The sequence below is a fragment of the Miniopterus natalensis genome, chromosome 5 (assembly GCF_054644295.1).
Source record: "Miniopterus natalensis isolate mMinNat1 chromosome 5, mMinNat1.hap1, whole genome shotgun sequence".
Classification (NCBI taxonomy): Eukaryota; Metazoa; Chordata; class Mammalia; order Chiroptera; family Miniopteridae; genus Miniopterus; species Miniopterus natalensis.
In genome coordinates this window covers 83274588-83301310 of record NC_142085.1, presented here as the reverse complement: position 1 = coordinate 83301310, position 26723 = coordinate 83274588, and the positions used below count along the sequence as shown (strand labels likewise).

The 26723-nt window shown below is 44.4% G+C and overlaps 1 protein-coding gene across 1 annotated transcript in view; it reads right to left on the bottom strand.

Annotated features, from left to right (window-relative positions):
- Positions 1-4792: 4792 nt before the first annotated feature.
- Positions 4793-26723, bottom strand: part of DCPH1 (damage control phosphatase 1) — a 94631-nt gene continuing 72700 nt past the window's right edge. The window contains exons 9-14 of the mRNA XM_087817692.1: positions 24386-24703; positions 15961-16161; positions 13345-13518; positions 10834-11076; positions 6775-7011; positions 4793-4993 (exon numbers count right to left, since the gene is read on the bottom strand). Of these exons, the coding sequence (XP_087673818.1) occupies positions 4793-4993; positions 6775-7011; positions 10834-11076; positions 13345-13518; positions 15961-16161; positions 24386-24703 (1374 nt within the window). The remainder of the gene's footprint in view (positions 4994-6774; positions 7012-10833; positions 11077-13344; positions 13519-15960; positions 16162-24385; positions 24704-26723) is intronic.

Genomic DNA, 26723 nt, shown 5'->3' with positions numbered 1-26723 from the left:
GTGATGGCATCAGCTGAGGCAGCAGACGCAGAGGCAGAGAGCAGGGGAGTCGCCATGGCATCTAAGGGAACCCGCGTTGGGTGGCGGGTGGGGGACCGGGCGTGAGAGCCGCACCGCACTGCGCACTCGGCGCTGCAGTTCCACCATCAACCGCGTTCCAGTTTTCAGGACGCAGGACCACCCTTCGCCGAGTTCTGCGAGGCCACCGTTCCCGCCCACACTCATCCTTCCATTAATCTCTCGCCGTTTTTGTTGTTTCCTGCAACCCTAAAATAATCTAGCTCGAACGCCAGAGAGGCAGGAATAAAACACCATTGAGGCTAATGGAAGAGAAGCTGTTAAGACAGAAACGGTCAATTGTATCAAATGTTACAGAAAGATCAAGTGGTAGAAGCACTTAAAAAGGAGCAGGGCTTTGCGAAGGAAAATGTGAGAGCCGGGCGCGTGGAGACGGAGGCAGGTTGTGATGAGCGATGAAACCGACGGGAGGTAACACCACGCTTTCAAGTGGTTTAGCTGTGAGCAGAGAGGAGGCGAGGCTCTAGGGAGAGCTTGTTGTGGAGGAGAAGAAATCTTTCAAGTAAGAAAGATTTAAACATACATTTTTTAATTTTTATTGAATTTATTGGGGTGACGATGGTTAATAGAATTATATAGATTTCGATAAACATATTTAAATGCAGCTGGAAATAAGCGTGAATGAAGGTGGGGTTGGAAACATTTGAGAGAGCAGAAGACAACTGGTGGAACGAAGCTGCTGGGGATGCAAGTGGCCAAGCAGCAGCAGGCAGAGGAAATAACCTGAGACAGGGAGAGGGAAAATAGCCAGGCCGGGAGTGACACATGCCACGCTCTATTAGGGTCTGATATTAAAGGCATTTCCTGTAATGGCTTCTATTTTCTGAGTGAAATAGGAGATGAGATTATCTGCTGACAATAAAGAGGTAAGAGATGGGAAGAGCCTTGAGGCCGAGAAGAATATTCGCAATAGGCCCTTTGAAAAATGGCCATGAGATCGCTCCAGAAAACAGTGAATGGCTACCGTTTAGTACAGGGGGCTCCCATGGAGTCAAAGGCCACGAAGCTGGTTTGAAACTTAGCTGTGACTTTGTGCCTTCCTCCAGTCTCAGCCAGCGGGGCAGGAAAAGCAGCAGAAGCATGGGTAGCTGGGATTAACTTAAATTTGAGGACAGAAGGGCAAGGGAACAAGGACTGCTGGGTGGTAGGAAGGGAGCAGTTGAGGGGCAATAATATCTACATGGGCTCCGTATGGAGTGGGGATTGGCAAGGCTGCTAGGGACAAAATAGGACGACCAAGGAATCTCAAAAAATAGCTATTTGGGAGTAAGAGAAGAAGTCTGGAATGATAAGAGGTTAGGATTTTAAAGGCAGAGAAGTCCTCAGTGACCAGAAGATCTTGAATTTGATCATGTATCACAGATGAGTGTTGTGTGTCTGTCCAGCTTCTCTTCCCTTGGGGCACTTGCCATCTGTCATTATGTGTGGTTCTGGTCGAACAGCTCAATCTGGGGCCTCACCCCAACCCACCCTGACTGCAAGGGTTGGCACGGGATGCCAACCAGTGAGTGGCTACCTACAGTGCTTGGTTCAGGAGTGGGTCTATGACCAAGAATAGATCAGACTCTTCTTTGAGATTTCTTCCATGGATGTTGGAAGCTGAGAGTCTCTCTTTTTTCTCAGCTCACAAGTTGGGAAGACCATGTAGCTGCTTGTGACCATCTTTCCTGGCAGCATGGAGGACCCATCTAGAGAAGAAGAAAGTGAGACCAACATGCAAAGACAAGCCCATCAAGCAGAGGTGGAAGATGGACAGAAGCAAAAAAAAAAATCCAGAGAATTTTGAATCCCTGGATCTAGCCATGCTGAAGCAACTCTACCCCTGAATCTTTCAAATACCACCCCCCCCCCACACACACACACACAAATTCTCGCTTTGGCTTAAGGTACTCTTAGTTGTATTTCTGTAAACTGTAGTCTAGGCTGTGAGTGGCTGAAAGAAAAGGGCAGAAAGGTATGAGAGCTGAGAAGGCCAAGAAACTAAAGATATAGTGTAACAGGGGTTTGGTTTATAGTCATTAAAGTCACCCAAAATGAAGGCCATGCTCCATGGAGGGAGAGATGAGGCCTGCGGACCATCTGAAACAGGTAACAGCAATGAGGACCAGAAGAAAGTTACATATCAGTCAGCAGGAACCTCAAAGGCATTACGGCGTTTACACCGGAATAACGGTATCGAGGCTGCGGAGGGCAAAGAGAAGCACAGACCCCCCTTGCTGATGAAAAGTGGGGTGTGCAATGCTGCGGATAAAACCCTGCTGCACAAAGTAGACAGAGCCCTCCTGGTCAAAGGGTGTGCAACCATGAAATGCTTTCCCCGTGAAAATTAGTCTCCGTGCCTAAGCCCTAAGTATTACTGCAATATCAACAACATAGACATTCTTTAACAGCTTTTCAGCCCACCACCCCTTGACCTTGGATCACTCGCTATTCATCTATAAAAGAGACTATAAGGTAAAATCGGAAATTTAGATAGATTTAACTTTTTTTCCTAACTGAGATACTTAATGCAATTATTTAAATGTCTCAGACAATGACCAGAATAATTGCCTCAGTAGCAATGATCATTCAAGTGTATTTGGTAGGAGAGGTCATGTAAATTTTTTAAAACTCTATTTAGGACAATCGCATCAACCTAATGCATTTTATTGGGCAACGTAAAATATACATGAATATTATGGAAAAACAAAGTCTGACACAAAAATGCAAAGCTGGCCTGCCAACTTGGGAACCAATGCACCGAGGCAAAGCCAACAACCAGCAGGCAATCCAACCAGGAAAGAAATAGCTTTATTAAAGGGATTTTCTATTTGTCCAAAGGACAGAGAGCTAATGCGCATACGGGTTATATACACAGAATTTACTTCTCCTATCCCATATACGCTTTCTACCAGAAATCTCTAAGGATTATGTCCAAACATTTCTAATATCTCTATATGTGTTAAAGATTATTGTCTATATATTTGAGTCATATATTGGGAACGTTATATAAACACAGATTCGGATAAATGGAATGGAATTTTGTGTAATAACGAAAAAGTGCAGAACTAATAACTATGGGCCGTTTTTAGTCTCATATAAATCTAGACATATAATTGATAAGTCAAAAATGGAAAAATAATGTAACAGCTTATGTCTTCAAAGTGATGTTGTTAAGTGTACTTTTGAATGGTGCAGAAAATAAGTTTACAGATAAAATCTAAAGTTTATTAAAGGTTGTATTTGGAGAATGTACAAAAACAATGCTCCCACCCTCAGACACACACACACACGCCCCCCACCCTGGCTGCTTTCTTTGGCCTGGGCAACGAAGAGACCCAGGAGTGAAGTCTCTGCCTCCACTCCGACTGTGTGGGTCCCCAGCAGCGGCCCCACAATTTGGAGCGTGTGAGGGACCTCCGGAGTCTGCAGGCCTCCCGGGGGGAATCTGAGGCTGTCGCTCCGGCTGTCGCAGGCCGAGCTCCCGTCCTCAGTCGCGCTGGGCAGGCGTGTTTACTGTCGTGAAACACTACTTCATACTGTCCTTCTCATGAAGGAGAAGCCGGCAGATGTGACCGGCCCCCTGCAGCCATCCTCGGTCACTCCCCCTCTGTGTGGCCTGTCATCCAACCTGAGTGTCAAACTCATTGCCTCTGATCTAGACTTCTCATTTTCTCTGAATATTTTATTGTAACCTGTTTTCCCCTCTCCTTTAATTAGACACCAGCACTTTCTTCGGGGGCTGAAAAAAATTTTTCATATGGCAGAAATTAGATAATTGCCCAAAAGAATAACATGTTTTTCTCTTTGAAATTAAAAATATGACTTCCTGAAAAATATCTGAAATAGACACTTAAAAAGAAGCAGAAAGTGAGAGAAATTCATAATAAAATCCTGATTCTGAAAAAAATATGCTTGCTGTGACTGCATTTGATATACTGGTGAATAAAACTGTATAGGCTGTCTTCGTCCGATAGGTTTCATGTTAATGGCTCCATTTTTAAAGTACTGAGATCATCCCTGTTCAAACATTAAAATTTACCGCCCAATGCAATCTGGCAGTAACATCTTAAAACACGTAAGTTTTATATAGAACCTCAGACCATGCATGTTTTATCCAAATAATTAGGTGCATTGCTTTTTGAAGAAATCATATAGGTTACACTCATAAATCTCATTGACTTTTGGACTTCAATTCTTGACTGTACGCAGGCAATTTTCACCTGAAACACAGGGAGCCAGGAGAAACTGGAGGATAGTGGAGTAGCAGAGAAGACACAGCCTCTGATACAGAGTCAATGTGGAGGACCTCCCAGTCCTGCCACCAACCAACTGCAATCTTGAGTAGGTAACACTCTCTCTGAGCCCCAAAAAAGGTGTAAAATGAAAACATTAAAGCTTCTCCACGTGGTTATTGCGAGAATTAAATTTGGTAGGAAAGCCCCTGGCTCATAATAGATACCCCATAGATGATAATTCCCTCTTTGCATTTCCCATTCTAGATACGCAATGGAGTGGAATTCTTCTGGGTCCTACAGTGCTGGCAAATGAAGCAACAGGTGTCTTTAGTGCTAGACATTTATCTACCTTTGAGATTCTTTGTTGCCAAGGATGGATTCTGTCACCAAAGTATACTATATTCATCTACTGATCAATTTCAAAGGTTTGGAGAATTTGTTAAATTGAGCATCGTATCCCATCCCTTGGCTCCATATCCCCCCAAGAGATACAGTGCTCAATGAAGAAGTTTTAAGTGGCTTTGCAGGTGCCTGTCTTGCCCGGTAGTCACATCTTTGAGGCAGGCACAGGTGACAAAGTGATGCCGATGGGAATGGATCAGTCTTTCAAGACATTTGATGATTTCATAGTCAGGAAGAGCAAGGCTGGTCATGTTCAAGCCCAGCATCTGGGAAACCACCTCCCTAAAGTCCACCAGCTGGAATATCAAACAGAAACACATTAACTGAGAGAGCAAATGTATCAACTACTGCTGAGCTTACTGCAGCAACAACAAAAAAACCAGCATGGAAAACCCAGGTGTGCATGAGGCAAGTAAGTTAACCGATGTCATTAACCTTAGTTCTCTTGTTTATAAAATAAGAAGGTCAGCCTACTAAATTAACTCTAGAGTCCTTTCAGCACCAACATTCAGCAATTTCATAACCACTTTTCCAATGAGCCAACCAACGTCGTAATGGCTACCAAGTCAAGAATCCCAATTAAGCAACCGTGAAGGAGACTCTGACCTCACTAAGATTTCATTTTCTCACTTCCAGGGTGGGAATAACCATAGACCTACCTCCAGGGGCTGTTCTGAAATTGGTACCAAATTAAATGATGGATGTGTATGTGCCCCGCATGCTAGAAAGTGCTTTAAGGATGTTGGTGTGGTCGTGCCCATGGGTGGCAGGTGCTTATGCACTAGAATGTTAACTGGGCAACGAACCTCTTCAACTAAAGGAAGGACAAACAGCAAGAAAGTATGAGCTCACGAAAACAGGGGGACCTCTAAATATGCTCAAATCACATCAGACAGATCGCCACCTCCCAACCCATAACACTGGACTTTCTGGGACCACTATTAGTCACACACTCGCGCGCACACACACACACACACACACACACAACCGAGGGGGGTGGGGGATGAAGACTGGAGACAATGGTTGAAATGTGCCTCGCTCCCCTTCAAATTCTCATAGACTGGCTGGTGATTTGGGCTAAAGCAGAAACAGCTAAATCAGGGATATCTGGGCGGCACATCACTGGAGGTACCTTCCATTTTAGGAAAGGTGTGATCCAACCTGAAGACAGACATTACATCCAGAACTGCCTCCTAAACACTCCCCCCACATGCTCACTCGCTTCCCAACCTCCTTCCTACACTGAGTCCAATTTGGGAAACGTCCTGCTTCCTCCGGCCTAGTCTCCCTGATGGAAAAGTTTTCCCCGACGTTCCTGATCCTTTCGAATACGGCCAGAGCTCTTCCTCCTGGAGCCGTTTCCCTCTGGGAACACTCGCCCGTCGTTGGCCCTCCTCAGCTCTGCCTGACACATGAGCCAGAGCAGAGGCAGCCGGAGAGAGAAAATATGCTGGGATGAGAGTCCCCTCCAGGCCCGCCTCGCGTCAGGCAGAGCGAGATGAAAGCCAAGAGCAACAGGGGTCAGGCTGACACGCGTCTTGCTGGCCGACCCACTGATGTGCTCAGATAACACTCCCCTGGGCAGCGAGCAGACGAGGGCTGCTTTATGGTCTACATCTGGGTTTGGTGGGCCACCAAGTCCGGGTACCCCCGTTTGGGATTTGGGACTATTTCCTGCAACTGATCTCTGCTGGAGAAAGGTTTATCCTGACCTCCCGAGGCTGGAGCCCTGGTAACCGGCAGATGTGGGGTGATGCAATACTCCCGGGCAATGGGCGAGCCGCGTAAAAACCTCTCCGCAGCCAGAGCCTGGCCTTCCACGGGCTTCCCATTGCTTTGATAACACTGTCTTTTTCTTTCCTACAATTCGCACCATGAAAATGGGAACTACTTTCCTTAGCGGAATAAATCATGATGGTTCTTTTAATGCCAAAAAGACACTAGACGGTAGGCAGGGATGTTGAAATGAGAGAAAGCTCTGAAAATTGTTTACAAAGAAATGTGTGAGCAATGACCAAGATTGGGATTGTCCTCTCTTTTCCTAAGTAGGGAGGTTTCTCCACCGGGTTCTACCCACCTGCTTTTCTCTCTTTTCTGCTTCTTCCAGAGACTTCTTCAGCGCCTTCGTTTCGCTGGTCACCGCTTCTATCGTGTGCCTGGCCCTCTCCGTGTCCTCCTTGGCCTCGTGCTCCGTAGTGTCCAGTTCTGACCTGACAGACCTGAGCTCTTTCTCAGCCTTTTCCTTCATCTTCTCCAGTTTATCTCTGGATTTTCTGAGGTCTTCAATGGCCTTGGTCTGTTCCAGAGTTTTAATCTAGGAAGACAAGAGGATGCTGATCATCTCTTCTGTATTTATTTAGGAAAACTGCATAAACAAGTCAGAGGTCCATGGGACCCACTGAACAACTTTTTTATGAATAAAGAATGAAATCCACCCCTATTATACAGATTTTGCCAAACAGGTGCTGGACAAACATGTCTTAAGAGAATTATCGTTTATAAACAGCACATCAGAGTGCCATCATTTGGAAATCAATGAGATGAAATGGCAGGTAGCGTGATTCTGGGGCTGAATATTAAAACGAAGCCTGCTGGTACTTCTGCGCAGGCTCTATGAGCTCCTTTGGCAAAAGCGACTGGCACTTTTTGCCCCCACCACTGGGTCATGCCTGATTTAGAACCCTGGGAAGAGCAAAAGGTCTCCTCTTGGAGTGTTTCGCCACAAGGAAGCCCCACCCAACATCCCCTTGGCAAGTCTTCGTCACTGCTGTGAGGAAAATCTACAGCAGCAATTGTCTTCTGACTTTACCAGTGATGCTGGGAGGCAGGAGATGGTCACAGGGCTCCACCGCAAGCAAGGGGGATGGGCGTGCCTCCCTCTAAGAAGCTGACCAAGATCGTAAAGCCAAAGCACAGAGCGTCCTGGAGTTTGAGGCACATGTTTTAATTAGCTTAGTATTTAAAAGCATACCAGATTGACTTACAAAAAGAATCTGAGCCCTGGCCCGGTGGCTCAGTTGGTTGGAGCATCAGCCTGTATGCCCAAAGGGTTGGGGGTTTGACTCCTGGTCAGGGCACATACTTAGGTTGTGGGTTCAATCCTGCCAGGGCATGTATAGGAGGCAACTGATCAATGTTTCTCTCTCACATCAATGTTTCTCTTTCCCTGCTTTCTTCTCCCTCTAAAATCAATAAACATATCCTCAGGTGAGAATTTAAAAAAAAAAAAGACTGAATAAAAGGGATGACATTTTGATACATTCGACAAGGTTGAACCTTGACGACATTACACTGTGAACTGAGCCAAACACAAAAGGGCAAATACTGTAGAATCCCACTTACATGAGGCACCTAGAACAGGCTAATTCACAGGGATAAAGTGTAAAACAGAAGTTTGCAGGAGCTGGGTGCATGAAGCGTTACTGTTTAATGGGCACAGAGTTTCAGTAGAATGACGATAAAGTTCTGGAAATAGCAGTAATGGCTGCACAACATTGTGAATACTTACTGAATTCCACTGAATTGTACAGGAAAATGATTAAAATAGTAACTTGTACGTTATATATATTTTACCACAATAAAAGAAGAATTTGAAGTACTTTTGCATAATTAGACACAAGGTTTTTTCCAACTAAACCCATTAAAAATAAATCTGAATGAGCTGCCACTTAACATCCGCTGGGACAGCTATCGTCAAAAAGACAGACAGTAACAAGTGCTGGTGAGGGTGTGGAGAGACTGGCACCCTCATGTCGCAGTGTCCCAGGGTACAGCTGCTGGGGAAAACAGTTGGCCAGTTTTCAAAGTGTTAAACACACAGTGAACATATGACCCAGCAATCCCGCTCCTAGGTATCAATGTTCAAGAGAACTGAACACCGATGTCCACACAAAACCTGTACACAAATGTTCATAGCATATTCAAAATCACCAAAAAGTGAAAACAACCCAAATATCCATCAACTGATAAATAGATCAATGGGCTGTGGTATATCTATACAATGGAATATTATTCAGCAATAAGAAGGAATGAAGAAGTACTGATTCATGGATGAATCTTGAAAAATTATGCTACAGGAGAAACGTCAGTCACAGAAGGCCACTTATTGCATAATTCCCTTTATATGAAAGACCTGGAAAAGGCGGGAACTGGTGGAAGGAAAGAACGGAGAGTGACTGCTAATGGGTACAGGGTTTCTTTTTTGGGTAATGAAAATATTCCGAAATTAGACAGCAGTGATGTCCACACGACTCTGCAAATATACTAAAAGCCACTAAACTGTGCATTTTAAAAGGGTGAGTTTTATGGTATGTGAGTTGTAGCTTGATAAAGCTATGATTGGAAAGTACATTTACAAAGAAGTCTTTAGAAAGCACACACAAAAATTACTCTGAAACAAATACATAAGTGCATATGGAATGAACAAAGAGCGGAGGAAGATCAGTAGAGCTCTGAATTTAGTCCAGAGCTTCCTGACAATTAGACAGGCCTACGGGCATATTCTAAAAAAAAGAAGAAGAAGAAGAAAGAAAAAAACATAATTTTCTATTTTAATTTTGTTGACAATCATTTTTAAATTATGTATGAAAGTAATAAATTAAAAGAAACCATGCAGTGAGTGGGTGCCGTCTTCCCCCTCTCGCCTCACCCTTTGCTGTGCAGGATGCTTACCTGGTGCATCCACCCCGCCCACGTTCCGGGGCAGAACCTGGGAAATGGAGGAGTGTCAGGGAAGGGGGCTTACACCCAACAGGCTACATTCAGCTACGTGATGAAGAGCTGAGAGACAAGCGGGGAGGAAGAAGAGAGAGTGGATGTTAACGAGGCTGCAGGAACTGCTGTCTAAAGAAGCTTGGAACGGTGGAACGAGGCATTGTGGGGCAGTGCAGGTATTGTGTTGCCAGGAAATAAGAGAAATGAGGAAAACATCTTTTAAAGCGTTGCTGTTCATGAGAAGCGAAATCCCTCTTTGTATTTCTCTTTTTCCATTTTTTTCAGTAACAATAATAAAGCTAACAATTTTCATTTGGTTGTTGGACGGCTGATTATTTACTGAGATGGTTGTGCCCCACGTAGACTATATATAGAAGCTCCTGCCAGGGATTAAAGCCTTTATCTGGTCTCGGACTTAGCGTGCGTCTTCACGGTGACTGTGGATAAGACTTGTGGGGCAAGGAGCACACGCTGACCTGCTCTGAACTCGGGAGCTCCCTCCAACGCCACTAGCCAGCCTGGACTGGAAGGACGTGGCGTGAGAACTGACGTGGGATCCGGGGGCCCCGGTGGCAAACCAGGCTTGCAACGTCTTGTGTGATTTCGCTGCAGTGAGGAAGCCCCAGGCAAATACTGAACTGGAAACTTGTTTCTATCTACCACAGCACACACAATTTAAGAAATTAAATGTCTTCCTTGGCAGAGAGGAGGTCGATGGCAGACATGCTTGGACAAATTCAAAACTTTTGAACTTGTTCCATGCAGGTGAGAGGAAATACCTTGGGAAACGGACAGCTGCTGTGGGACTTGCATTCTAGAAGCTGTAAGATCAGCCGATGCAGCTTGGGAAATACTCGGGAAATAAAACGCCTGGGGAAGGGACTCTGAGTGAGCTTTTTAGCCAATGAAAGGGCACCAGTAGAGCAAGCATTTGAGCCGAGGAAATACCACCTACTAAGTGCAGGTCCACAAAGGCTGGCCGTGGAGATCACTCACGGAGTCCAAGTTATCAAAGCCCATAACTGAATGTGGACTGTGTGTTATCAGCACGTTAGAGTGTTGTCTCGGTGTTGATCCCTGAGAAGGATGGTTACACTGTGGTCATATGAAGAATGCTCATGTTCTTAAGAGAAGCCTGTTAAGTATTTAGGGGTGAAGTATCGTGGTGTCTGCAACTTACTCTTAAATGGTTCAACAAAAATAAACAGCACCCCTTCCCCTTAGGCAAATGTATTAAAGGGCCACTAAATTGGGCTAATATGCTGATTTTTGTAATTTTTTCATTTTTCCCACAACTCTAGAAAAATCAGAGGAAGTTTTCTTTTCTTTTTTCCGGCATGTCCATGACAAGGCTGCCACTCTTTTGCAGAAGCTTGGATGGTCATCGGCAAAAAGCAACAAGGAAACGAAGCTGAGCACTCGCCTTGAGCTCATTGGTGTCGGCCAGTCTGGCTTTGAGCTCGGTGTTCGCCTCTCGACACACGCTCAGCTCCTTCTGCAGCCGTGCCACCTGCTTCTGCAGCTTCCGCATGGTGACAGTGGCCTCGTCCCTCTCCACGGCCAGGGCCGTCCGCATCTGCCTCTCTTCCTCCAGCTGGGCTATCTTCTGCCGCAGGAGATTCAAGTGCAGCTCTTTGCTCTCCAGTCTTTCTTTCTGGGTCTTGAGCTGGTTTGACACAGACAGGAAGTCTTGAATTGAACAATCAGTAAACATAAATGAATTCCACATTTCAATAAGCCTAATGTCTAAACCATAAAAAAGGGGGGGGGGGTACTAGATTCCTTCTCCTGAATGCATTTTTTATTCCTATCTTTCCAAGAATTAATTTTGTAGCTGCAAATAGGAGAGAAAGAGCCAGAGAAAATGCATGGAGAGGTAGGCTCTCAACACCTGACTCCTTCCAACATGGTAAGCGTCCAATAAAAATGTAAACTTGCTTTTAAAGCAACTAAAATGGGCTTATCAAGAGCAGCATATAGTAAAACAGAGAGACAAAATCCTCTCCAACACCCCATGGCAACTCTACTTGCCCTGGTCTTTTCTGAAAGAAGACAGGGTATAAATTAATACCAAAAACCTAAACTCACTCATTTCAATCCCTCAGGACCAATGAGTAGTCTACCTTACTTTAAAGTTCATATATTTTTAAAATAAGCTATACTGAGGAGAAATTTTTAAAGCTTTGTTTATATATTTAAAATCTTAGAAATAGAGGGACTTAAAGAAAGTTTGAGTTCCTCGGTGTCTTTATTACATGCCTGGCCTATGCCACCCACAAACCAAGCAGGGAACAAGGCCTTGAAACAGCACTTACCACTGACAATTAAACTTGATGAAGGAAATTATAGTGGTTTTTAGAAAAAGACTGTGGACTCTAAGAAGAGAAAAAACATCCTCGTGGGCTTCACATGTCACAATTAGTGAGTGGAATATTAAGTACAGAAACCTCTTTTCACTGCTGCAAACATTAGGAATGAGAACAGTGTAGAATTAAGGATGTTAGAGCTGAGGAACATCACATTTTCCCTGATTATTGACTCTGCATTTATCAAGTGTTCAAGGTGTGAAGGACTTATGGAAATGTGAGCTTGAATATCTCGCCTAACGGTGACAGCAACATCCATGACCGGATCCACTTGTAACATGGCTCTTTCAATATTTCTCTGACTAACCTCCCTTCCTTGAGCTTCTTCATGTGGAAGTCTATTGCAAATTTACAATGGCAAGGTCTGTATGCTGGTAATGTTAATAATTACACAAGACCTAAGAAGAAATGGTATTAGATACTGACAAAAATACAATTATATGAGAACTTCAGAAAGCACTGTAGCTCCACTTAAGGTCTCTGATGGTAACAGGGGTTGTCTGCTTTCTTGTATAAAGTATTCCCAAAGATACAGTAAATGGAGAGGAGGTCAAATGTAAATAGAGCATCTTCTATCAGCCAAGAGTTCAAAATGTTATCTATTAAAAATGTATGACCTCATCAAGTAGGTGTCATCCCCATCTTCAATATGAGGACACAGGGACAGAGAGGTATGCAATCTCCCAAGGCCACAGAGCCTGGTGGAGCCAAACTGGGAACCCAGGTGTGGCTCATTACATAGCCTGCACACTAAACCTCTACCATAGAATTTTCTCCTAAGAACTATTATAAGGACACATCTGTGTTTCCCTTTTTATTTCCCCAATGCCAATAATATATAACTAATAATTATATTTTATTCTTCTAACTCTTCCTTTGAGTAAGTGAAAAGTAAGCTCTTCTCTTTCTCCTTTCTAGTCCGATAAAACTTAGAAAGGCAGAGACTGCTAACTGTTCCCCAGTCCTCCTCTTCTACAGTAACAGAAACAGTACATTTTTTAGCCAGGAAAATGGCTAGCCAGAGCACAGACTACAGTGTCAAGCTTCCCTTGCAGCTATGTTTAGCCATCAAAACATCTGCTGGCCATGGTATATAAACACAAGTTCATGTAGCAATTTCTGGGAATTTCCTTTAGAAGACAGCTCATGTCTGCTCTTTTACAGCCCTCTCCTGCACCCCTTTCATCTCCAACCTCCTGCTTGAGCACAGATATAACAGTTCTAAGAACCATTTTTTAACCATGAGGATAAGGGCCACTCTAGGGATAAGAAATTAATGAGCTCAGATGAACCTGGTTCCTTCAAAATTTTATAGAGCAGATCTGTCACACTAGCCCAAAGCTGACCTGCCTCCAGGAATTTATGTGAGAAAAGGAAAAACAAAACACTTCTACTTGTTGAAGCCACTTACCATCACTTTGGACTTGAAATACAGATTCTAAATACATATTATTATAATTATGTTTTCTAGCCACATTGGTAAATATGGTGGCAGTAAATTATATTTCAATATTGAAGTTTCACAGATACTCATTCTCTCAAAACTAGCAAGTTTCCATTTCCCCTACCTTTCTCTGTAAATTGTGGGCAATGGTCTTGTTTTCAATGACGGCGTTGCTCTCGAGGCGCACCAGCTGCTCAGTGCGAGCTAAGACTACATCCAGACGCATGTCAAAGCCAAGTTCAGCAGCCATCTGGTCCAATTTCATTTTCTCTGAGAGCTGATCCAGAAATTTAAGATACTAAACCCAAGAACAAAAATGAAAATGGGACACAAAAATGAAGTTAATAGGTGATCTCTCAGAATCTTCCCCTCTCCCCCAAGTTTACAGGTAGTTCTCATTAAACACGGTAGGAGCCCGGTCCCCCAACTCCAATGTTTAGTAATGAATTCCTGAACCACCCTGCCGGTTCCATGTCCTGCTCCTTGTTCATGTTCTCTTGACTTTCCTGGTCAGTGACTTTGATGTTCAATCTAAGATTACACACTGTTCTTAATCCTGCCATATGACAGGTTTGGCATACTCCTGACTATTTCTCCATCTCTGCTTTGCTACATGCTGCTCCACCACACCCCTGCCAGGCTAATCCACTCCCCCAGACCTTCCATAGAGATCTTCCTACCTAAGTTTGCCCTGGTCTCTAAAGTAGAAAATGGGGACTTAACCAGTTGCCACAAAGCTATCTCTATGAACAAATTTGGACAACGTTTTCATTTTGGAAAATGTCTTTAAGAGTTTTTAATGTATCATAGTTAAAGGAACAACACTCCACAAAGACGTGGATTTCATTCTATCTATGGAAAATTCACCACTGACAGAATCAGTTTACATAACTTGCTTTCACAACTGAGAGTTATTTTGGTATAATCGCCATTAAAATTAAGGACTCCTTATAATGAAGGGAAGAAACACCAATGTACCTAAAATTCTTGAGTTTGATATGTTTTTTTCTATAATATAAATATTGACTCTTCCCTAAGCCCTGGAGAAACCCAGAAAAAGATTTACCCTGGCCTCACGAAGCTTGCAGCTGATTGGAGAAGAGGAATTAAACACTAAATACAGTAAGGAGACAAGTCCTATGACAGACTCAGCACTTTTTGCATGAAATAGAACTAAGTCTCTTAGGGGAAAATTCCAGAGGAAGTGATATCAGAGCTGAGTCTTAAAGGACAGTTACTACCAGGTGAAGGAGGGAAGGAGAACACTTTTTCAGAGGGGACAGCAACATGCCATATGGGATGCCAAGGGGGTCCTATTCTTTGGCCAGATAATTGTTTCTACATATTTGAATGTGGATGTCTTTGGACTCAGTGATCACTCAGGGCTCTTCTGGACCCAGGAGTCCTCTAAGTTTTCCACCATTGGCTGGAAAGATTGCGGGTGAGGGATGGAGAGGGGAACTGGCCAGGTCACAGAATGATCAGCCATGAAAAAAAGAAAAAGCTGTAGCTGATCCTGAAGAGCACAGAGAGCCCCTAGCCAGTTGCGAGATGGAGAGAGCTAAGGTTAGACGTGCATATTAATAAGACCTCCCTGGAAGCCATGCGAGAATCACTTAGAAGGTTGTTTCAGTAGTCCATGCATATTACCATGTGCTCGAATCAAAGTGCGGCTCCTAAATATAGAGATGGGGAGGGAGTATATTTGAGATCCATTGAAGAGATGGCATTTACAGTGCTTAGGAATTGACTAAAATCAGGGAAGCACTGAGGATAACTCTTGGGCTTTTGGCTTGGCCCACTGGAGGCAGATGACCTCATCTTCACTGAGGCAGGAGAATGGCACATTTGAGGAGAGGTAACCATTTCCATTTTAAATGTTTTGTGCAAGGTGTTGTGGATCATCAAGATAGAGGTGTCCAGCAGACAGTCAGATTTCTTCCAGCACCACGGGATTCCTCCTCGTCTACATGGTCATATACCCAGACGTGGGACTTCCTTTCAAACTCAAAATTTCAACTACTGTGATGTTCAAAATCGCTTGAGGACACTTCACGTTCTCCAGAATGCAGAAGGCTCAGTCTTCTTAATCCAAGCCATTCCAGTCCTCCCTCCAGCCACAGCCCCACCAAGAATGCCGCGTCCCAGCCACCGGGGATGATGACCGTGCCTTCCCCGAATACACGGTGTCCCTGCCAGCTTTCATGCCTCTGTTCAAACTGCTGCTCCTACAGCCTCTGCCCCGTCTCTCCACTAAAATGCTACTTATCTTTCAAAGATGAGCTCAACTGTCGTCTTCCTGTAAAATCATCCCCTTAGCCAGAAGTTATCACTCCTTTCACTGGGCTCCTACTGCACTTTATTAATCAATAAATAGCCTTTAGTACAGCAAATTATTTAAATGTCTGTCTCCTATATTGAATTATGAGCCATTTAAGATCAAGAACTGTGAGTTATTCATACCTTACCCTCCGAACCTTCAGGGTCTCATATAATAGGCATTCAATAAATACCTCTTAAGTTTAATTAGATATAATTGAATTATTAGATTTAATTTGAATCAAGGAAGCTCCAAGCAATAGGAAGAGACCTCAAAACAGTACCCATTGTTCCTTGAAATTTACCCATGATTCAGAACTTAACTGAACTATCGAAGTGTTGCAAAATTCAGATTATTTTCAGGTAAAATATTACAGTGCGACAGATGTATCCACCCATGGATATGCCCTCAGGTTGTTACCTTTTGTTTCTCAAAATTCAAGCTGTCTCGCAAAACATCTCCAGACACCAGCTCCCCCTCCAGGTGTGCCAGCTGCCCCTGAAGAGCCTCCAACTTGTTTTCCGCCTTCTGGGCTCTCTGCAGAGCCTTCTGGTGGGACCCACACTCGTTTTCCAACTGCTCAGCAAGCTCGGCTATTTGGGCTTCAAGCTGGGAGACCATCTGGAAGTCAAACAAGAAGCAGCCTTGTTTTAGATGCCGCGAAGTGTTAAAATCCAGTTCTCAGTGCAAGCAACGTATTATTTATAACACCGAGGTCCAGATTCTTTGTAAACGTGGAATAAGAAACAGGTAATTGATGGGCAGATCTGCCTCAGCTTGAAATACATCTGCATTCATTATCTAATAACATACTTTTGATTCGCCTTTTTATTTCTATATAATTCCTCAAACACGTTACTTGATAAATGTCTGGATAACATTTGCTTACCCCTAACACTGCCATTAATTTAGGAGTTTCAAAGCTTAGTTGGAAAAAGAGTTCAGGCAGAAAGGACTTTACAAACCTATAAAAGTGCCCTTCCCCTCCCACCACGCTCAGTGGGCTAACGCCCAGGCGGTGAGTTAACCCTGAGAAGTCACCGTGAGCAGTTCCAGGGAGTTCCAGTGAGTTCCAGTGAGTTCCAGGGCATAAAGTGACAGGGGCGGCAGAGGGGACTAGCAGGTGTCCATGGAAAATAACCCAATCATTAAAAAATAATAATACAAGAGTAAACTCAGTTTCGTGTCCGGTGGTGCCTCGGTTTTCTAATGTAACCTGCTCGGGAAGGCCATTCGAGCTCTGAAACCTTCGCAAACAGAGGGATCCCACCCCCCGCCAGGCCTCAGGATCCTGCCCTCAGGGGGGGCCGTGTGGCTGTTCCACTTCCGAGGCGTGTTCGAAAACCGAGGCATTTCCTCCCGGGGTTACAGTGTTCCCAACCTGAAACGTTCGCCAACAGAGACGTTGGAAACCCACGCACCACTGTACTCACACCAGAAACCTCCCTTTGCCCGCCCTGTGTCGTTTCAAGCTCCTTTGGGGTTTTCTATCGAGTGCGGTTACTCTTTCACTGGCCATCAGTGGTGCCACCTCTGGCTGCACAGTTACGGGGCGACGTTATCATCTGCGCATTTGAAAGGTCAAAATTCCTTTAATGCGGTGCTTCTGCGTGGGATCCACCGCAAGGTGCAGCAGGCAGGGCATGTGACATAAGCCACTGCTTCCCCGCTGACCCCGAGGCCCTCCCACCCCTGCTTTGCCCAGGGCTGCCCGCCTCCTGCCAAGTGGCCCTCTCTGCCCCCACCGGCCCTTAAACCAAGAGCATAAGCTGACCCAGGACCCCAGGGACCCTTTGAGAAACTCGAATCGATCCTGGCAAATCCAGTTTTCACAAAACGCTGAATTCAAGAAAAACACCTAGTTTGAGGTGATAAATTTTGTTTTGTTTTGGTGGTTTGTTTTGGAAAAGGAGAGGGAAAAGTAGAAGATATTTACATAATACTCAGCACCATTCTCACAGAAATTAAAATATCTAGACAGTTTCAGATTTACAGTTCCAGTTTGAAAAACAACAACTTCTGCTTGCCTATCTCTAAACAGCCATGCTGACGGAACAGACTGAGGAATCTCAGAGGGAAGGCGGGGGTGGGGGTGGGAGTGGGGGTGGGGAGAGATTAACCTAAGAACTTAGGGGTGCGTGTGTGTGTGTGTGTGTGTGTGTGTGTGTGTGTGTATATGCATGACCCATGGGCACAGACGATAGTGTGGAGGCGGCCTGGGGGTGGGGTGCAGGGGGGAGGGGAACCATGGGGGAAAGAGGGACATTTGTAATACTTTCAACAATAAAGATAAATTTTAAAAATAAAAAACCACACTTAAAGGCAAGACGACATGAAAGTTGCCTCCAAATCCTTTGAAAGAATGGCAGGATTTATTCTGAGTTACCCTCAGAGCTTAAGCGGAGGGCCAATAGGTATAAATCAGAAAAAGAATTCAACTGCAACATAAGAAAGATTTCTTCCCTGGTCCCCATAATTACAAAGTAATACGTGCCCGTTGTAAAAGATTCATTAAGAACAAAAAATATATAAATCAACAACAACAAAATCCCCGTGATCTCACTGCCCAGAGATACAACTATTAATACTTTCAAACAACTTCTTTTATGCACTGTTTAAATATAGTTGAGACGATATTATATTTCCCGTTTTATCTTTTTGCTTCTACCTCACATTTTAAGCATCTCTCCGTGTCAGGTAGTAGATTCCCAGTTGCTGAGATGGCCGGAAGTTGGCCAACCATCAGTTAAAACTATATCGGGGGGCGGGGAGTGGGACTAAAGTGCTATAATCAGGAATGCTGGACTACCTGACCTCTAAACTCTCTAACCTTGTACTCCTATGGCTCTCGAGGTCCCAGGGCTATGTTTCAATTCATTCAATACCTCTGTAGGTGCTTAAAATCGGATATCTGACGGCTGCTCAGCCACATCCAGAGAATTATATTTCTCCAGGAAAAATTTCGTTACAGAACATGAAGCCCTGAAAGTCATCATTTCATATTTCCCACCCTTGGTACTCAACTAATGATAGATCTGCTCTCAGTGCAAGAGAAAGGTGTGCTCAGTACAACACACAAGGCAACCTACAAAACAATGAACATCCCGGCCCGGCTGGCGTGGCTCAGAGGTCGAGCATTGACCTAGGATCCAGGAGGTCGGGGTTCGATTCCCGGTCAGGGCACGTGCCCGGGTTGAGGGCTAGACAGCCGATCAATGACTGTCCCATCACTGATGTTTCTATCTCTCTCTCTCCCCCTCCTGTCTTCTCTCTGAAATCAATAAAGATGAACTTTAAAAAAAACAAAAAAAAAACAATGAACATCCCCAAGATACTGCCTCCTGGGGACTGTTTAATGATCTTATATTACACCAGGTCAAGCACATTTCTGTGCAGCAGTGAGTGTGGTCTCACATGTAACTTCATGGAAGAGATGAGCCTTTCTGCCTGAAGACCCTGGTCCTATCCCACAGCCGACCTGGCGAGGAGAGTGACACCAAAGAGAACAGAGACACGGGAAACCTCAGCTGGAGAGATGGAGAGCTGGGTCATCACTCGGCCACAGAGAGCACACGCAGACCAGCGGAAAGCCAGGTCTGCCACGGAAATCAACCCGTAAAGACTCCCGTTTGAAGATGACACCTTGAGCAGCTGCAGGAAGCTAGGCCGCGGGGGTGATGACCCTGAAGGAAGCACACATCCTAAAGTAGACCCGACTGTGGGACAGGGACTGAGGCGTCAGACAGTCCTGCTTTCAAGTTCCAAGCCTACTCCTTACCAGCACGTGAGCCGAAGCAATGAATCAAGCTCTTGGAAACATGTAGACTTTGCTATGACAGGTGAGCTAATTCAGGTAATTTGAGCAGCACAGTATGTAGAGCCAAGTGAAGTTCACCACACTGCACACGTTTTACCAGCAGTATTTCCACGGCAGTGTGTTGGTTCAATCAACTCTATGTCCTTGTCATAAAGAGCTAAAGGGACCTTTTGGAAAGTGTCTTATGTCCTATGTTGTGTTTCTCAAACTGTTTTCAGCCCGTAGGGCCTGTTTTTCAACTAGAAGTCTTTCTGAGAAGGACAAGTGAGAGACAAACATGTTGAATCAAAGGTGAAAGGGTCTGTCCTGAATCCTCACCCTGTGTGAACCCAAGAGTGTTCCATGGACCTTGAAGATTTGGCAGAGTGTAACTTTTAAAACCATCAGGATGGCCTGGCCGGTGTGGTTCAATGGTTGAGCATTGACCTAGGAGATCATGGTTCGATTCCCAGTCAGGGCACGTGCCCAGGTTGCGGGCTTGATCCCCAGTTGGGGGCGTGCAGGAGGCAGCCGATCAATGACTCTCTCATCACTGATGTTTCTCTCTCTCTCTCTCTCTCCTTTCCTCTCTCTGAAATCAGTAAAGACATATTTTTTTAAAAAATAAATAAATTTTTAAAAAATAAAATAAAACCACCACGCTGTAGATGGCTGAACTGCGTAATCTCTACCAATTGCTCTCCCAAGATCCTGGTGTCCAGAGAGGATCCAGCAGCTGAGAACCTCCCCAAACTCCATGCACCCCAGAACCCAGCTTCATAAGCTTACTTAGGCCTCAGTGCATGTGATACCACCAAGTTTTTTCAGATCTTAATCTACATAAATATATTAAATAAATTAATGTTCCAATCTGACTCCATTCTTGGGAACATGAAATGCCAATGCCTGGATGAACATACGTGTCATTTTCTTCCTGTCTCCTCTTTTTCTTGGTATCATCTGTTAACATGACCCTGATTTTCTGTGGGATAAAATGTGCCAGGGATTTCAACACCAGAAAAAGGTGAGAACTGAGGGGAGGGCAGGGGGAATGTAACAAAGAATATATACCTCGATTGTTTTCAAACAAAAAAGGCACTGAAGTGAGTTACACTTCAAACACAAGCAGCTTGGTTTTTGGAAGGGAAGTCATAATGCCCTAAGAGAATTAATTCACTTCTCAGGGACAAGTGGCTGTTGATTTCACCAAAGAGGTTCTTTTGCGCTAACTTTGAACCAAATGGAAACACGAGAGCTCTAAACTGGAGAAAGGGCACTTGGGTCACTTAAGGACCAGCGCCTTTTGGACTTAAACCACTCTTTTCTGATTATTCGCATTATCATTTTCACTTAAGAAATATATAAAATAAGTTATCAGGAACCAGGTGTAACAGCGGTCAAATTCTCCTTCCTTCTTGTCAGTGCGTGGCCGACTGTCGAGTGGCTCGCCCCACCCTCTCCACCTTTGTGGGCGTCAGCTTTGGTCATGGGTTGAATTAGGTCCCCCAGAAAGAGGTGTGCCCAAGTCCCCCAGTACCTCAGCATGTGACTGTATTTGGGAATGGAGTCTTTACAGAGATAATGGAGTTAAAATGAGGTCATCAGAGTGACCCCAATCCAATATGACTTGCATCCTTATAGAAAGGGGAAATTTGGACACAGACACGCACACAAAGAGAAGGAAATGATGTGAAGACGCAGAGACGACGCCATCCACGAGCCAAGTGGTAGCCTGAGGCTGCCAGGAGCTAGGCGAGGGGCAGGGGACAGGTCCCCCTCACAGGCCTCAGGAGAAACCAATCCTGCTGACGGCTTGATACGAACTTCTAGTCACCCGAACTGTGAGACAACACATTTCTGCTATTTAAGTGCCCCCTCCACCCCCCGCAACACACCAGTTTGTGGTTCTTTGTTACGGTCATCCTAGGAAATTAACATGTCATAGGGGCTGGGAGAGCCCAAATCTGTATCTGTCCACTCTCTCCAATGCCCTTGTAGCCAGGGGTGACCGTGGGACACAATTTTGGACAATGAAAGGTCAGTGAGAGTCTGTTGAAGCTTCTTGGTAAATGTTTGGCTTAGTAGATTAGAAGATTAAGAACAGAGCAGAATGATAGACCCAGAAGGGCGGTGGGGGGCTTGTGGAGCACACCTCAGGGCCTTCCAGGCATCGGGCTGGGTCCCCACAGCTCCCACAGAGCTGCCGGCTGAGAAACACGCCAGTGGAGACAATGAAGCCTCAGGTGTGCATAAAGCAGAACAGAGGAGCTTAGGTCTAGATAAATGTTTGTGAGCCTGTATTACTTTGTCTTTAATTTAGGGATTAGAAATAGATCACGGTCACATCTTCCCCGTACATAATCAGCTCTCATCCAGATGATTAGCCAGTGAGGCAACATCTAAAAGTGAGACAAAAATGTTGGCCTCGAAATTCTAACCTAAAACCTGAAAATGTCGCAACTTTCTGTCATTGTGCAAGAAGTCACTTCAAAAACACCTGTTACGAGTGTCCTGAAAGTTCAAGGCTAAAAAACATCGAAATACTCATTTAGGATTCCTGGAAACCGACAGTGGAACATTTCTTTAAAAGAGTGGTTTACAACTGGGAGTAATTTCACCACCACCACCACCACCACCACCACCACCCTCCCAGGACATATAGCAACGTGCAGACACATGTTTGGTTCTCTAAAGTTGGGGAGAAAAGCAAAGCGACTGGTATCTACTGGGGAGAAGTCCGGAGCTGCTGCTGACCACCCTACAATGCACAGAATGGCCCCCAAAACAAATGATCACCCAGCCCAAATGCCAGCAGTGCCAAGGCCGAGAAACTCTGCTCTAGGGTATATAGTAAAGCTTTCAAGAAAGAATGTTAGACTTTGTGAGAACCACAAAAGCAAGGAGTGAGCAGAAATGGCTTGTTGAAAAAGTGTGGGCAGTGTCCTGAATGCTACCGAGAACTGCAGATACAGGGGAGTGAAAATGGAGAACAAGAGGATCCATGAGAAAAGCAACGTCCAGAAAGCGGGCGTCGCCGTGAAGGAGAGAACTGGCCGGGCCCGGCCCGAACCCACCGCGGGCCTCCCCGTGGGTATCACTCCATTTCTGGCTGTGTGTTTAACCACGGCAGCTGGCAGGGGGTGCAGCCTCCTCAACAAACCCACTCATCAGTGTGTAAAGCTGCCATTCTTCAGGAACGTCTCTAAGACAATATCTGAAATCCATTTTCTCCTGACTCTCCTTGGAGATGAGTCACACAAGAGGCTGCTCCATGCTTGATTTCAGGCTTTTAAATAGGAAGAGCGGCTATTAAAAAAAATCACAGGGTAGGAAAGGCAGACAAAGGCACTAAAAAGACTCTGAATCGTTCTAATTTTTATGGGAAGTGGGGGAAGACCATCCAGCTTGACCAATTTATACCATTTTGCTTTAGAGAATAAACATATACATCATGCTGACCATTTTATGCCACGTTTCACATGGCAGAATTAAAATAGCTTCAGGAGAACATTCGGGAAAATAGGAGAGGGAAGCAATAAAATGAAATGGCAAAGAACCACTAGCGATCGAAGCGCATCTATTCCTCTTGAAGGTAAACAGCCTAATGAAGTTTGTCTCGGCTCCGCAAACGGCCTCCTGCCCACACCCGGTGCCTCTGTGTAGAGTCGCAAGGAAAGCTGAGTGCTCTCCGGACCTCACACCTCACAAGGAGGAGCTCTCTGTGTCCACAACGAGAATCCCATACTGGACAAAGGGGCCACCAGGGTTGCTCCCAGGGCACATGTGAATGTTGGAGAATTTTTTTTTTAAGGGAATTTAAAATGTTACATTGCAAAAGGAAATTTAACCCTGAACTTTGGGTTAACGATCACTCTAAAATGCTTAGGAACATTAAAAGATGGACATGTGCATTTTCTCCTTTTGAGCAAGCATGAACTCAGTAGCAGAAACAGTTCCTGATGGAATGACACACAGAATCTGGATATTACTCACTTTAAGCCTCACTGATTAGAACTTCAGTAATTGGCATTTGGTGGTAACAGAGTTGGGCTGAAGTTGACTTGACTAAGTAAAGCTTTATAGAGCATGAGATTTATTAATAGTATAAACACGACCACAAAATTAAACAAGCTTCGGTCATATGTGTGGATTAATTCATTGTTCCCCACCTGCTCAGTGGGTCCCCTAAAAGGCTTCTAGGTGCCAACACATTAGCAAAAGGAGGAGAGAAGGAAGGAGGAAGAGAGAGGGGGGAAGAAGCCAGGGCAACAATATTAATATTTATTGTTGCTATTTGTCAGACAGTGTGTGAAGGACTTAATAACAATTTGCTTTTCATTAAATGCTTACAATAAACAGTAACCTTATGAGATGGATACTGGTACAGGTCTAGGGACCCATATCTGCAATTCCAAAATCCAAAAGCATCTGAAAACTGGCAGGCTTTTGGTAACTCACTGACCGATAAAGCTGGACCTGACCGGCTTTGGCAGCAAACCCTGACCTAAAGCAACATGAGACTTTGCATGACCTGGGTGGACGGCATGTGGTGGGGCTGCTCACAGGTGTGGCTGAGAGTGATCCATGTGGTGGATTACGAGGTCTGTCCCTGGCCCCACCGAGGAGGAATGCCTAAGACTGCCGTCTCTATTACCTTTCTAAACTCTGAAAAATGCTGAATTCAAAAACATATTGGACCCCAGGGGCTTCAGGTAAGGACAGGGTGTGGGCTGTGGGCTGTCCCTGTATGAAGGTGAGTGAACAAAACCTCAGGGGCCATAATCTCAGGACCCTGCCCAAGGTCACACCTGGCGTGAGGGAGTGTGCGACAGACAGGCTCCGCCTCGGGGGTCTAACTGCAGACCCACAGTGTAGTGAGCAGTCACGTGAGAGGCTCTCCAGGCTTTGTAAGTATGATACGTAATTGAAAGTAAGAAAACCACATTGAAATGATTCTTTCAGCTCACTCAGATAACTCACGTATTGAGTAGGCTAAATGAATGAGTTTACTGTCCTGAAGAGGCCTGTAAGCAGCCATCCCCCACTCACCCTTTTCTGGCTTTCTTCCCGGCTGCCCATTTCTCGAATCTTCTCCAAAACGGCCTCCTCTGTGGACCCAATCATGCGCGAGCTGCCCCCCAGGAGGGCTGCGATTTTCTCCCTAAAGGAGGCGTGCTGGCTTTGCGAGGCCAGGGCTGCATCCAGGCTGGCCTTCAACCTTTTCTCCAACTCGCAAGAATCTGTCTTCAGGAGGCTCAGCTCCTGCTTCGAGGCATCCCAGGCTCGCTGGCCAGCAAGCAGCCTTTCTTGGAAGATTTGAACTTCCCTTTCAAGAGCTTCTTTTGCCTCGACAGCACTGAGCAAGTCCTAATACAATTACATAAAATGAAGACAAAAACATTAACAGCCAGTGAGGGACACCTATGTTCGCTTTTCAAGGAATCAGGGTTAAATCTTCATTCTATCTTAAAATCTAAATTCCCTACATGTCTTCATAAAGTTTTTAAATGGTACAGGCTATGTTAGGTAAATGTAGGTGTCTAAAAAAGAGAAGAGATAAAGAAAATTGACATATAAGCCTTTTATGTGAACTTGTGGAAAGAGTTAACAAAAAGCAAATCATTGACTCACATACCAGTAGATTCAATCGCCATCTAGCACTATGTGTTTACAGAACCACGTGTTCTCAAGCTTGCTAGACAGGGAAATTGATTCTGAATAAATGGTGAATCCTCAGAGTCCTAGCTAGACACTAAAATTTATTAAATAGAGGTGTCTCCTTAATACTGTTCTAAAGAACACACAAGCATTCTCACCGAAACATCACTGCATAAAGGACAGTAAGGTCCTTCTTTCAATATTCATTGGCTGTGTATCCCCTTTTCTCGTAAAGGCAAACCAAGACTGGACCTGAAGACAGGAGCCGAAATAACAAGCCATTTGGTGGGTGGGAGAATTCAAAGTAGAGAGAAATAAACTACCATCCAGGGAATCACAATTTTAAAGAATGTAATATGTATCATTAGGGTCATAAAAACAGTAAAGGGCATAGGGAAGGCTACCTGTGTACCTATTTCTATTTACCATAATCTAGAATGCTCCAAAGAGACATAAAAGGGGCATCTTTAAAATTCATTTTAAAAAAATCAACACCTGTTGACATCAAGTTCGAAAATGTGTGAGCTCTGCCCGGCTGGGGATGGCTCAATGGTTGAGTGTCGACCTAGGATCCAGGCGATCAGGGTTCGATTCCCATCAGGGCACATGCCCGGGTTGTGGACTCGATCCCCAGTCAGGGGCGTGCATGAGGCAGCCAAAATTACTCTTTCTCTCATCGTTGATGTTTCTCTCTCTCCCTCTTTCTTCCTTTCTCTGAAATCAATAAAGATATATTTTAATTAAAAAAAGATGCATGTGCTCACCTTAAATAAGATTAAGCAGTTGGTTAACCAGCACTGTTATAGTATTGCAGCCTACTTAGCTGACAGGAATATTGTGTTTTTTATTAAAAATAGTATGTTAGGGTCAAAAACAAGTAAAGAGAAACAATACCTTGGAAGAGCAGATTCTACATCTAAACCAGCCAGAAATCATCAGGCTGCTGGTTAAAATGTAGTTATGCCTTTTGCATTAAAACTGAACTTTAAAAGAAATTTATCTCCAGCAGCAGAATGGAGACAGGAAAAATATTACTTGAAATGCTATGTCCTAATTTTTTATTTTTTTAAAAAAAGGAAATGTCTTACTTTTTTTTTTTTTCCTTTCTGGTGATTTTTTTTTTTTTTAAATCAAGGAAGTCTCAGGCATCAATTTGAAATAAAAGTCATCGAGAGGAGAGATAGTTAGAAGACTGGCCTTTCAGAGAGGTAATAACTAAAGTAATTACGGAACCTATTTTGTGAAATGCTTTGCTTTTCAAGGTCCTGGCAGCAGCTTAGAATCCCCATTCCCCTTCCAGGCTAGTCCTCCCTGCAAAGAAGCCCCACTACTGCTGCTGATTAAATTTTGGCCCTTCAAGTAAAGAGTCAAGGACTCCTTATCACAAATACAATATTTTAACACTTTACTGATGTCTTTTGAGATGGTAATACAATAGCTGCTCAATTACAGTAACCAGTATCAGCGCTGATGATAACACATGAGGCCTATATTTTACTTGGAAACTCCAATCCTGATGTGTGGTTAGAAAATTGAGGTCCTAAATTCGAGGATGCAGGGATAAAAATTAATTAGTTCTAATCTCCTCAGTGCTAAAACCCTATAGAATATTACATATTCATTTTTATATTGAAAGAAAACCCCTAATGCAAAATAGGGGAGTTTCCATGGCCAATATGTTTTTAACCAAGCTTGAGTACTATAGACTTACTATAAGTTTGGAGTAAAC